The 13,935-nt window shown below is 36.9% G+C and overlaps 1 protein-coding gene across 1 annotated transcript in view; it reads right to left on the reverse strand.

Annotated features, from left to right (window-relative positions):
• Positions 1-13,935, reverse strand: part of chchd6a (coiled-coil-helix-coiled-coil-helix domain containing 6a) — a 53,058-nt gene that overhangs the window by 13,347 nt on the left and 25,776 nt on the right. The window contains exons 6-7 of the mRNA XM_026368420.1: positions 11,556-11,626; positions 3,598-3,733 (exon numbers count right to left, since the gene is read on the reverse strand). Of these exons, the coding sequence (XP_026224205.1) occupies positions 3,598-3,733; positions 11,556-11,626 (207 nt within the window). The remainder of the gene's footprint in view (positions 1-3,597; positions 3,734-11,555; positions 11,627-13,935) is intronic.

Here is a 13,935-nt window from a genome sequence, read left to right on the forward strand (position 1 = left end):
TGGAAGTGCACGCTTCTAGTATTCTGTCCTCCAACTTCCCCTCTTCCTTTCTCCTACTTTCTGTGAATTTGTAACTTAAAACTGCTGCATACTTGAGGAACTTGTCTTTGCTTTTGAATTATACAGCACGAAGTTCAACAGAGGAATGTAGAATGCTAAAAAGTACGGTACAAAGGCTAGGCTTGTCTGGTCTTCATTGCAGATAAAGTACAAGAAAGTCAAGGCAAGATCTCTACTGCATAGTTGATAACCTGCCTTGAGTGTGAAGCTAAAGGCAGCTCTGTTAGTAAAATGAAGACAAAACTACATCTGCTAAATATATGTCTCATCAGGAAGCTGCGAGAAACCACAGTCACTGTAAGAAAATTTAATGCAGTATGCTGATTTGGCTATAGAGCCCCACTAATGACATGTTTAAAATAATAAAATGTGAAATAAATACATTTACAAATAATAATGTTAAATAATTTAAATAATAGTTCAACTAAGTTGCTACAATAAACTTTGGTTTTATACCTCTTTTAATAGTTTAATAGTAACTACAATTTAGCTAAAGAAAGAGTAATTAAAAAAAAAAAATCTTTCAATGCAACAGTTACATATAACACTTTCATTCTGTAGATGTTTTAGGCCACACATAAACACTCATACCAGCAGAGCTGCCATGTGAGGCAGTGGCCTTCTGGGGTTCAGTTCACAAGGGTGACTGTCTTCCAGAAGATAGAGTGGGTCATGCACTTGTCACATGGTTGGTGGTTTGAACCCCAGCTCCTCCTGCGTGTACCCTATCACTAATGTAACATATATCAGTAAATAAACAAAACCAAGTAATGGTGTATGCTAAATGAAACCAAGTACATATTGAGAGGAATATTTGAAAGGAAAAATATGGAAAATGAAGTGATGATGGTCACTCCCCAAGTCAGATGTTTTACGAGATTTAGTCATGTTGTAAAGTCACTTTGTGGAACTCAAAACTGTATGTTATTTTACAGTGCATGTTTCAGATATAAATTGCTGAAATCTTGCTGGTTGCAATGACACCAAACATTTGAGGGTTACTTTTGTCAAAACATTAAAATCAAGCAACTATAAAGGTTAATATGATTACATCCTATACAAACATTGATTAAAAATCATATGAGATCATATAATAGATTAATTCCAACATAATGTGAAAATAGGTTAAAACAGGTTCTGTATTTGAGTCATTAGTCATGGGTGCCCTTTCATGCTGCATGTCCCAGAAGTAGAGAGCAAGAAGTGAGAATTGATTGATGTGTGAATGTCCTTGTCTGTGCACTGTACACTGTATTGACAATAAAGAAAATATTCCATTTCATTTATGCAGTGTGGTGTGAGAATGCATTCATTCTAGATGGGAACACCATCAGCACCTAGAGTGCACTGCCTTGTCCAAGGACACCTTGACATGTATCTAGGAAGAACCAGGAGTCGAACCACCAATACTAGGATTGATGGATGACTGCCCTACTAACTGAACCACGCCGACCCGATATCAATCTAAACCATGCCACAGCGACTCTGTAGGCTGGCCACACATTTATTAAGCAACACAATCATGCTTCTTTTGAGATACACAAAAGGAATGCATTACATAGTTTAGTGTCTGAATTTTTAAGTACTGTGATGATTTTTGTTATTTAATTCAATAAATTAAATTTTTTCTTGGAAATGGTTCATCTTTATATCTATCCAGGTTGTTTTCAACAATCAATGGATGCACACAGTCCCCTTTGAAAAAGCCTGAGAGGACCCTTATTCTATTCCCTTATTTTACTTCATTTATATCTTCTGATCTATACTGTACATGTATGTTTCAACATATGAAATCCATGTCAAGTCAAACAAAACTATTAGTTAAAACTATATGTTTTTACATGAGTAAAAAGCAGACAAACAATATCCCTCAAATGCAGCTCAGGTGAGCAAAAGGTATAGATTAAGTATAGGTTGTCTTAAACTCAATTTAGCTTAGTAGCAATATTAAAGTTTTATATGGCCCTCAGCTAAACCCTGGAATGTAATTTTGCATGGAAAGAGGGCTGTACATCTTGGCCCACCTTTGTGAGAGGGCTTGCCAAATTCAAGTGGAGCAGAAACCAACGCCAGGCACAAAGCAGTACTGTGCCAGTCGGGTTTTTTAGTGTATACTCTATTAACTGAGTTTGCTATAAAATGGTACAGCTTAAAGCAGGCTGTGAAAAACATGGCAGACACTGCAGGTGGCCCCAGAGACTGGCTGTGGGATACAGAAAATGTGAGTGACCATGGCAAAGACAGGAACTTACAGTGTTGACTCATGATGCTTTAAACAGAGGGGCATGGTGAAGTGCTTTCTAAGACGAGACAGCAGATGAGGTTTGGCTCATTTGTTTGGTGGATTACCAAAACAAACTTGGATTGCCAAATTCTTGATTTATATGGTGGTTTAGGCAGTATGCTGTCTAACATGGTATACCACAAGCATCCTGTAGAATAGTGTCAACTCTCATACTCGCAACATCTATTATGATGCAAACTTACTTGATGTATTCTTTCAGGGGCATTGCTAAGTAGTGTGCCATTGGAGAGATTAGAGGAATTGGACAACTGAGCGGGCCTGGATCTCTTGGTTAACAAGCCAGTTAAGCCACTCGTTCAAGCTTAACTTAATACAAATACAGAGCAAATGTAAGGTTAAGTCAATTCGCCAATGGCTTTGGCATTCAAATGAAACCAGGCCAGTGGGGCCAACCAGAGTGGCTTAGTAGATACAATGTAGATAACACATTAGTCCAAGGCAGTATTTGCTTGGGCAACTGTAGGAATTGAAAGCAGCTTCTAAAACATGGCCAATGAACACACACTGGCATTGTGCCTGCTGGGTTTTGGAGTACACTCTCTGTTAACTGAAGGTTAAATCTCAGGTATTTCACAAAAATATCAAAAACATATGAATGTCTTGGAAAATGGTTTTACTTTTATTACCCGTTTTCAAACAACGACCTGCTTTTTGGCACTTCAGACTATTTTGTACCTATTAACTACCTAAAATTAGAATCAAAAGGGCTTTGGTGACAAGATGAACAGTGAAAGAAGACTTATTTTATAACAACCCAAACTGTGCTTGCCTTTGAAAACGTTTCATTTTTAGTATTGTGGGAAAACAAGTTTGGTAGTGCTGGAGAACTTGGATTACGTACTTTTACATCAGACATTCACTATTTTAATAACAAGATTTTTCTCTGTGTTAAAACCTAAAGTGACAGCACTCAAAACCAAAAATCATATCAATCAGATTTGTTTTTTCCGTAACTCCCTCGGTATAATCTTGAGAACACGTGGAGGGGAAAAAAAAAAAAAAGAATTTCTTTCTTTTACATCAGACAGTGCTGCTCTGAAAATAACAACATATGTCTCCATGGAGAACTCATAAAGCCACCATGAAGACTGGATTGTTAGGCCCCAAACTTACTCTATTTCTTTGAGTGAATGTGCAAATAATTTTTACAATCATTATTCATATTTTTATTTTTAGCACATATAAAATGAAATACAATAAAATAAAATAAAAAATCAATCTAGAGGTCTTACCTTCTTTGCAGCATTGATACACTGCATGTATTCTTTGGCAAGGTCTGAACACTTCAGAGTCTGGTCTCTGCTATCCCTATAGCAGGACAAAATCTGAGCCTGCAGGCCAGAACACACTGGGTCTGTATTGCGAGACCTACAAAAGACAGTCGCACAAAGATATGAAAAAGGCGAATCAGAACATAGTGAAAGAAAACAGTAACATTAATTTCCAGTGCAAATGCAAATGGATTTCAGTCGATCGGCTAATGAAAACGTAGTCTACTAGCAGTGGATTCCACAAATAAGGGACAGAACCATAAGTCTATTTAAAGCACTTCACTTTAGCCATTAGTCGATCACTACTACCCATCTCTGCAGATCCCTTTAGTGGTTTCTCCTCTGCTCTGCAGTGGAGAACACATACAGTAGCTGTGACAATCTGGAGTGTGATATTTCTATTTAAACTGAGAGAGTTTGAAAATCGGTAACTGAATTTACTGAGGAGAGTCGGACTGTTATATTAGTGCAGAACTAAGTGACATGGACACTGTGTCACAGCACCCATAACCATGGTAACTGTATACAATGCAGATGGCAACAGCATTGAAATGCTTGACAGTAATGAGACAAGTCTTGTTATGGACCATTAAAACAAATCTGAGATAGTGATGTGTTTTTCTCTTTCCTATATGAGAAACGCCTATCAGGAACTATAATAACAACAACTATGTAAAATAATCAATAACTTCAAAATATATTGTTTAGCTGGTACTGTACATGGCAATTTCCAACTTTATGGGTGTACAAGCTACAAGTAAACAGTATAAGCAACTAAACTAAAAAGGAGTGGAAGAGAAAAAAAATCGTTCACAAGAAAAATCAGTCTGCTTTAATGAAACGAGACAGATGAAAAACAATTAACATAGACACCCACTGCAACCTGTTTTAACAACCTATGGTGGGCATAGTACGTGCTTCATTGCAAATCATGCAATTAGTGCAAAATCACATTTAATTGAGTGGGTACGATCATTCTGATCAAATGCAGCAGAAAAGTGTGCTTTGAGAGATTGAATTAGCCATGCTTAATTTGATATGTGGGCTGTTTTATAATTGGTCTTTGCCTTTCTGTGTGAATTTTAACTATGACAGATTTGCTTCCTGGGTGCGACGCTGTAATGGATTCTGACTGACTGAAGCAGAGACAAGCCAGTTATGTACGCCCACATAAGGAAATAATGGCACATGCACAAATGTACACATCCACTCACACGCACCACTCCCTACATGCTGACACGTCAATCGCCTCTACACGGTGCCCCAGCATACACACTTTCTCTGCAGGGAGTATTTAACACCAGATTTAATTGAAAGCTAAATTAAAGGCTCTTTTTGGCTTTGATTCACAGAGGAGAGTTGACCCCAGTGTTTCAATTACAGCATATCTACACAGCCACACACACACACACACTTTATCATCAGCAACAATGCATATCATGGAGGAAAAGCCTGAGTTTATCTGAGCATGGGTGATAGACGTTTAAGAGGAAAATGAACAAAGACGGTGAGAAAAACATACAAAGAAAGGAAGTGAGATGAAAAGATGAAAGTGAAGCTACTATCCACTGGAGTTCTCCCACAAGACCATTTTAAAAAGATGACAGTCTTTGAGATTACTCTGTTCTCCCCCACAACACCCAAAATGGTTTATCGTGCTTATCTTCTACTTTTTGTTTTTGTCTTCTCTCCAACTCAGCCTCCTTTCTTACTTTTCCCCTGCTCACTCCCTCCTTTTCTCGCAGCACATTAACAACATAGTAAGAATGACACTAAAGCGCACCATCTTTATCGCTGTCTCCGTTTTAGGCCGCAGAAGATAAGGAACTCTCCTTTAATTTGAAATAAATGGACTTCATCAAGGAAGTCAAAGTCTCCTGATAGTGCTGCGTGGTTTATTAAAGGTGCTTGAAGCAGAAAATTGGTTCAGTTGCACCAAAAGCTAAAGCTCCGTCCACATGCTATGCCAAATTGAAGGTGAGTTTTTAAATCAACAATATTAACTGAACCGCTTACGAAAATAAATAAATAAAAATAGAGTGAGGGAGGAGTGGGAGAAGCCTTGATTTTTTGGCTGCAATGGGATATAGCAGAATCCCTGACAGCCCATCGAGCCATGTATTGGTTTGTTGTTGATGTGTGTGTGTTGTGTGTGTGGAAGCAGACATTTTATTGGACTTTTCTATGCATCTGTGAATGGTAAATATGACAAAACAAAAACAGTAAGATTAGTTGCTTAATTAATGGTGGTGCCTATTATTTTTAATCTCCGGCAGTGAAGGCGAAGGCGGGTGGAACACACAGGCCAGTTTACCAAGACAAAGACAGGAAAAAAAAAAAATGAAAGGGCAGAAATTAAAAAAAAAAAAAAGACACAAAACACACCACCAACTACAAAAGCCTCTAGCAAAGCTAGATAAGAAAGATGCTTTTATCATGCTTAAACCATGCTTTTCATTGACTTACAGTGACGTTTTTTTTTGTGTTTTCCTTAATAGCTTTGGCTATACACATGAAACATTGTTTGTCTTATGCACAATTTTATTTCTATCCTGTCAAACTACAAAGTATTGGTATCTCCACTGGGTTTCAGGCAAGTAATTAGAAAATCTTATTAACATCTCATCTAAAGAGAAAAAATGAAGAGAATCCAATATTGTGACTGACCTGAGGGCTATAATTCAAGTTCAGTGAATTCTGAAACATCTTGCTAGTGTGCAACACTCTAGTTTTTCATACTAGTTTTTTGGTTTGTTATGACAAAACTCTGTCCCCTACTTCTTTTTTTCTTTTTTGGTAAAGGGTAGCTGCACATTTCAATGTTAAGTGGAGAAAAATCTTCAAGACTGTGTAATACTGGGGTGTAAAACAATTGATGGCTACCTATTTCATTCTGTCAGCTAGTTTTTACATTAAAATGAATAAATCACATCATCCAAACAAGGTAACAATGTTATTAAGTTATTATTATTATTTGGTGTTTTTTTATGTACTGTATGTAAAATCATCTTAATATCCAGATATTGCAACAACAGCTTTTGTATCGTGCTTATTTCACAAAATTTCAACTTTGTTCCTTGAGTCTTTCTTTATCTCTTTCTTTATCTATCCTTTTTTCCTCGAGTCTGGGAGTTTCTTTGCAACAACTGAGTTTACGCTACTAAGATTAAAATCATGTATGATATTCTGTTTGACGTTCCTCTATCTCTCGCCTACAACTCTTGTCAATTCTGCATCTAAGTCTCTTGTCAGGGTGGTTGCTGCTGTTGTTGTAACTGCAGTTCTCTCTGAAATTATTGCTGTGCATGGCTGATCATTGCTGTCCATAGCTTTTATAGTGCAAACTCATAATATAATGGACATCTATCAGTTCATAAGTAGCTTTAGTGGTATTGATTAGTTGGTTAGCTAGGTTTAAGTGAATTAATGTAAGAATGAATGGTTAATATTAAAATATCTAGGTAAAAATCTCCAGAGGCAAATACCCGACCTGCTGACAGGATATAATTAAAAAACAAATCGTACAAGTCACATTTACAACATTATTGAAATGCACTTTTTTTGCATTCTTATAGACAGTAACATAAGAAGATGCTAAGCAGAGCTAAATAAAGAATAATCAGTAGTGAAGCTCTAATGGGAAGCCATTCCATTAGCTTTAACCAAACCAAATAAAGGTTTTTGCGTCGTTTTGAAATGTTCCAATAACAGGTTCTTATTCTCTACAAAGTATGCCAACGTTAAGTAAGAATGACTGTGGGCTAAGGTCCATCCTTATCTATCGGGGTAGGATATTATATTTGACATGTTATAGGGTCAGAATTCCTGAACAGACTACTTTACAATTACCTTCATTAATACTGGTGCGGTGGTGAGGTAAACAGAAAAAGAGAAATGATAACAGGAGAAAAAGGAGCCCAGAGAGGTGAAGAGGAAAACAGCTAGACAGACAGATTTGCCTCTTATCTGTGGCTTGTAGCTTGTATGTACCTGGACCCTGACAGCTTTTCAATTGACTGAGGGCACACATCCTCTTCCCCTCTATCTTGTATCTCCACACTTCTTCACTCGTCCTCTCCATCTTTCCATTCCTATCACAACCACAGCGAGAGAGAGGGTGCTCTATATAGTAGTACTCAGACTTCACTTTATCTCTCATAAACATTGAAGTGGAGGTAGAGTACTTCATTCCCTCAATGCCTCTCTTTTTTGCAAGTCATTTGTCAGTGCTATGTTAGTGAATATACTTTTACATGTTTCCAATGAACATGCATAGATTCAGTAATCTTTTAAAAAATGTTAAAATATTTAGGGGAAGAGGCAGAGTTAAAAGTAAAACAAAACTAGTAATGTGTCTAATATAATCAATATCACTTTGGATCATTTTGGTTGGGGTGTCCATTGTTCAGCTCAGTATTGTTTCTGTGCCCCTTGGATGAAGTAGTGACCTTCAAAAGCATCAGCCAAGCCAATTTGAGCCCTTTGCACACAATTATGGATTAAACATTGTATATTGAAATCTTTCCTCATTCTGCAAAGTTCCAGGAAGTGGACAAACAAAAGCTGTGCTATAACAATCAAAAATCAAGGGCACACTAAGTTCATATTCCTGTCAGGTGTAAATTAAAACAGGTTATGGATCCCTGTTGGTGCTGTTAGACTAACATTTTGACTTGATTTTATTAATTTCATTACACAACCATTTAGCACTTACTCTCTCCATCCAAAACATGTTGCTGTAGAACTGTTCTCCTTAGACAGTCAGTTATAAGTTCGGTGTATTTATGTACACATTCGTACACATCTTAACTAAGTTTAAATTCAGTATATGAAACAGCAACACTGTTTTCGGTTGGTTCTTCTCTTACACAACAGTAATAATTGCCAAATAGTCAACTTTTTAAATCTAGACCTGTCTTCTCAATACTTTCAGTCTTATTGCTGAGTGATCTCCGTAGGCTTGTATACACTGACACAAGCTGGGAGGATCTGACAAAGGCTGGCTATTAAAGCTAGTTCGACTACTACTGTAACTGACAGCTGGTCTTGTTAAAATGCCTTGGATGCTGACCTGAGAGGTTTGACGTGGATATATGCTTTGTCTGTCTCCTTCTTGCTCTCATTCTATAACTATCAGTTCTGAAGAGGAGGTTGTCTCCCTCATTCTCTCACACACAAAATGTATCTAGAATAAAAGGACAACTGTTTCCATCTTCCTGTCTCTTTCACCCTATCTGTAATTACACAGCTAGGTAAAGCCTGTCAAGCTGGAAAATGCAAAATGCCATCAGTTGGTCATCAGTTATGTATAGCAATCTCTGCTTCAGTGATTGCCACTTCATAAAGGTTAGCAACTAAAGACCAAAAAAGCCCATTCTTCTCCATGGCAACAAACAACAGAGCATGTGCATGTGATGGCCCATCCAGTCATAATCTGGGGAGTGCAGAAATCTGGTTTTAGTTTGTGTCAGAACTATTGGCTGACCTGCATTACAAGATTATTCTAAAAGTGTTTTCAGACATGCACTGGAACCCTGAACTTCTCCAGACATCACGTGGAAGAACTGTATGAATACAAATATCTATTCAGGCAGCCCAGACACTAAACCAACGTTACTCTATTACCATCCTTAATCATGACTAAATGACAATAAAAATCCTAATGTTCTTTGTATTTTTATTGTGAGTCAATATTTATTTCAGTTTTTTCTCTTCTTTCCTCTATGTCTGAATGTTTTTATTTATGTTCCTGCTCAAATATAGCAGCTGTGTCAGATTTTAGTTAAACAATATTACATGAAAAGGAGTGCTGTTGTACTGTATATCTGCACGGCTGTGATGTGGTTGTAGTTATCAGAAACTTACTTATTTAACAAAAAGAGAGAACAAAGGAAATATGGGATATAATTGATACTATTCTTTATTCTATTAAGGTTTATTGAGTTTGACCCTTCCAGAGTGCTACAGTACAGGCCACTTTCTCACACAAACACACAGAGGACAACACATAGGCTCTATGTTCTCTTGGTTGCTCAAACCAAAAATGCACAAGCATGCTCACATAGGTGTGTAAAGTACACACGCGCACACACACACACACACACACACACACACACACACACACACACACACACACACACACACACACACACACACACACACACACACACACACACACACACACACACTTTTACAAAATACAGATTGACACATACTGTGGAGCCAAGGGAATTTTGTCTTCTATAGGTGTGCATTGATTAAAACTTCAATGAGCTCAAAGTTTGTCAGTAGTTTCCTAAAGATTGTCTATTACAAAACAAAAAAAAACTGTTAATCAAACCTGCAATAGATAAAGCTAGTTTACAGAGTTTGCATGGACAGCAGTTCTAATACGAACAGCAAATGGCATGTTTTTTGGATGCTGCTCATTATGCAATTGATAATGAATTCAGTTCTGTTTATTTTCCTGCATAGCTAATGTCAGGACTATCTTATATCATAAGAAAGTTTGAGAACAATAATAGATGAATAAACCACTGCAAGCTTGTTGAGTGTTATGACTTGCTTATTTGTTAAAACATGGATTTAGAATAACATTTTTTTTCCACAGATGGAGAAAGATTCACTTGTTTTCACCATTAGCACACGTCAGAAAAGTTGATATTGGTTTTATTATAACTTAATAATTCAGGTAGAATTAACTATGTGCTTCCAACTGTCAATCTTAACTACTGTACAATCCCAATTCCCTACTTTTTTTTTTTTTGAGTTTCTTAAGTGTTTATTTTTAAAATGAACTTAAATAAGATATATTATGGGTTTATTTTTGCACCTTTTAAAAAACTACTACTGTTTTAAAAAAAGTTATTATTGAGGTACAGGCACAACACACTATAAGCAGTAACACTGAATTTTAAGCTTCATCTTTGGGTAAAGAATAAGATTACAGAAACAAATGGACCAAAACTAGTTTTCACTGTACATTGGTTAAGGTCTAAGGTACCATTAAAGTGATAGCGACAGTGATATGCATACTACTGTACAACTACACTGTCCACAGTCCACACCAGTTGAATGTCATAACCTTCAATATATCTCTGTATATTGAATAGTTCTTAAACTGTCCTGCAGAGCTGAGGGGCTGCTGTGCCAGATAATCATTTGCATGGGAGTTCATTTCTATGACTTACACATTTTACAATACTTAAAACGTAAAGTATATAAACAACTCAGGTGTCAGCACCCCGAAGCAATCCATACCCATTGTTATGCCGATAACACAGTTTTGTACAGTGGTGCCAGTACTATAATCTAAGTGAATAATAAAAATTGAAATGTGTTGAAATTGATGCATGAACATCTCATAAACAAAGGTGATCACATGCACAAAGTGTACGTTTTGTCCTTAAATACAGGAGGTACAAATACTTGAACATAATTTTAGTTTGTTACTGAGACTTGTCATTAGAAAAGACCTGCTACTGGTGCGATACAAAATTTAACAGCAAGTCAAGGCCTGGTGTCTAATAGGAAGTACAGCTGGGCATTCTGCAGAGTGCAGTGGCAATAATTAGCTACCTTTTCCCTGACTGTGGCTCATTACAAGTCCACAGAGTGAAGCAAGGATGGGGAAATAGGGTATTGTTAAATTCTGTTTAATTAAAGCAGCCAATTAAAATACTTATCACATTAGTCAGGTTTGCTCCAGAGAATGTATGTATTTAACTAGTTAAAAATGTTGAAAAGAGCAGATCACTATCTATTGCTGCTTATTAGACTACTGTGTGCATGGTCATGTACATGTGTGAGTTGGTAAATGTGTGTCAGGCTCCAGGGAATAATATCTCCTTACTTTTGGAACTGCAAATTAGTTTCTGAATGTGTATGTGTGTAAATGTGAGTGTGCATGTGCATCTCACCTTATGTTTACTTCCATGTTGGAGGCAGCTTGGTGAAATTGCTCCTTGCTCTGTTCGTATCTTTCCAGATTCTAAAGACATACAGGAGATCAACAAATCACATTAGACAACATTTCCCTTTTTGCATCAATATTTTTTTTCTATTTGTATAATACACAAGCCTGTTTTTCAATGGACAAAAGCATTTAATATAACATTTATTCAGAGTTACATATGTCCTCTTTTTTGCTTTCACAAATGTGCAGAGTGGGTCATTTTTGAGTGCCCATACAGGAAGGATAAAATGCAAATACACATGCAATGTGATTTAAGAAGCTTGAAAGCAGTTTGTGGTGGTATATTAATATACCATATAAAAAAAACAACAACAACACATCATCTGTCTAATTATCTAGTTTTGGAGTTACTGGTGAGCTCTTACACTTACACTTGAGTAATTGTCACTGCATTATGACCAATCCAATGTCATCTTACATCAATTTATGGAGGTACAGAAGCCGTTAATGGTGACTCAATATTATGTGATCAATATCAGGTCTTCAACATTATTAAAAGTATCTTAAAAACAAGATCAGAGCATTCCACATAATAAAAATGTCCTTATACAGTATGTAGCCAAAACATTTATGTCCTGTATCAATTTGCTGCTATAATTTCATTCTCTTTTTCATGTTTTACCTTCCAGACTTTTCTGTCTGTACATCGATACAACACCGTTACAAGAATGAACTGAAGACTCCAAACCCCATTTCAATAACATTGTCTAAACATGAAACTTATAGTATTAGGGAAAGGTTGTGGAGTAATTTTCATCCCAAGGAAGCGTCTGTGATTCAGATTCTTCTGGCAAAACAAGCTCATCAGTAATGAGTTGCATTACGCATACATTTTTTTTTTAAAGTCGTAAATTCTGACTTTGCAGCTTGCTCAGTGAGCCCCAAACCCAGAGCTAGCAGACAGTGGTATTATGATTAAACAAGCAGCTAATCCACAACAACTGCAGCCTCTCCTCTACTGATCCCCTTAGCTTAGGCCCTCTAGCACCCAGTATCCCCACCCCAAATATTTAAGCAACAAACTGTACCAGCTGGGGAGTGAAGGATAACTGAGGACGAAAAGATATTAAAAGGCAAGTAAGAGAGGAATAACGAAGAAACAGCAAGAGACAAGAAGGTAAAGAGGCAGGAGAATGACAGTGGGGAGAGAAAAGGTAGAAGGAAAGAGATCACTTTGTGCCAGATCAACAAGGTTCTACAATTATACAAGAACAACAGACATTACAAGTAGCCACACGTCTGTAGCTTTTTATAATATCTGTATTATGAACTTATCACTTATCAAACCCCTGTTCCAGAGATATCTTAATCACTATCATTAAATAAGAGTAATCAAGAATTTGGTTCACAGTGCTATAGCAAAAAAGATAAAAATAATGGAAGAGATGATAGCAAGAATGAAGAAGAAGGAAGGGATATTAAAGATCACTTCAGATGTATTTGGACACCTTGCCAAAAAGGCCATAATAACAAGTCAGAAAAATCTGAGTTTAACTTAGTCTCACTTAATGAGAACATATTGTTGACCCTGTGATTTTTTAGATGCAAGAGCATATTTTATTTTTCTATGATAGTTGTACATTAAGAGCATCATTGATGCTCAATGGAGTGGCTTTAGCTTTGATTAAGGCACACATCCGCAATGGCGAACTGGCGAACATTTATTCCCGTCCAGAGTTGCAAAAAGTTTTTGGCGAAATCTAGTATTTGTGAAGGGAGAGTCGGACCGCTGCACAAAGTCTTCTCCAGCACAACCCAAAGATTCTTAATAGTGCTATGGTCTAGACTCTGTGGTGGCCAATCCATGTGTGAAAATGATGTGTCATGCTCCCTGAACCACTTACAATTTGAGCCCAAAGAATCCTGGAATTGTGATCTTGGAATATGCCCGTGTCACCCGCCTCTATTCTTACCCTGATGCACCCATCACTCTGGAAAAGGGTAAATCTGGACTCATCAGACCACATGACCTTCTTCCATTGGACAGTAATTAGATGTTTTCTTTGCTTAACTCATGCCCATAATTTGACCCTTCTGAAACAGATTCCTATCTTTTCCACAACCCCAGAATCCGTCTTCCAACATGGTTGTTTAAGAAATTAGATACTACTCAATTCATCAGTTAGAGTTAATTACTTTTTGCCAACTGAAAAAAAAAAATCATCCACGCAGTAATTATCCAATAGGGAAGCTCTTACCTATTTGCTTAGTTAAATCCCTTTTTTTATTGACAGGCAGTGTATTATACTGACTTCTTAGCCCATGATTGCCTTAGGATGATTTTTTTTTTTACTTTACTCAATAGAATAAAAGAATAAGTGTGG

The sequence above is a fragment of the Anabas testudineus genome, chromosome 7 (genome assembly GCF_900324465.2).
Source record: "Anabas testudineus chromosome 7, fAnaTes1.2, whole genome shotgun sequence".
NCBI classification, from domain to species: Eukaryota; Metazoa; Chordata; class Actinopteri; order Anabantiformes; family Anabantidae; genus Anabas; species Anabas testudineus.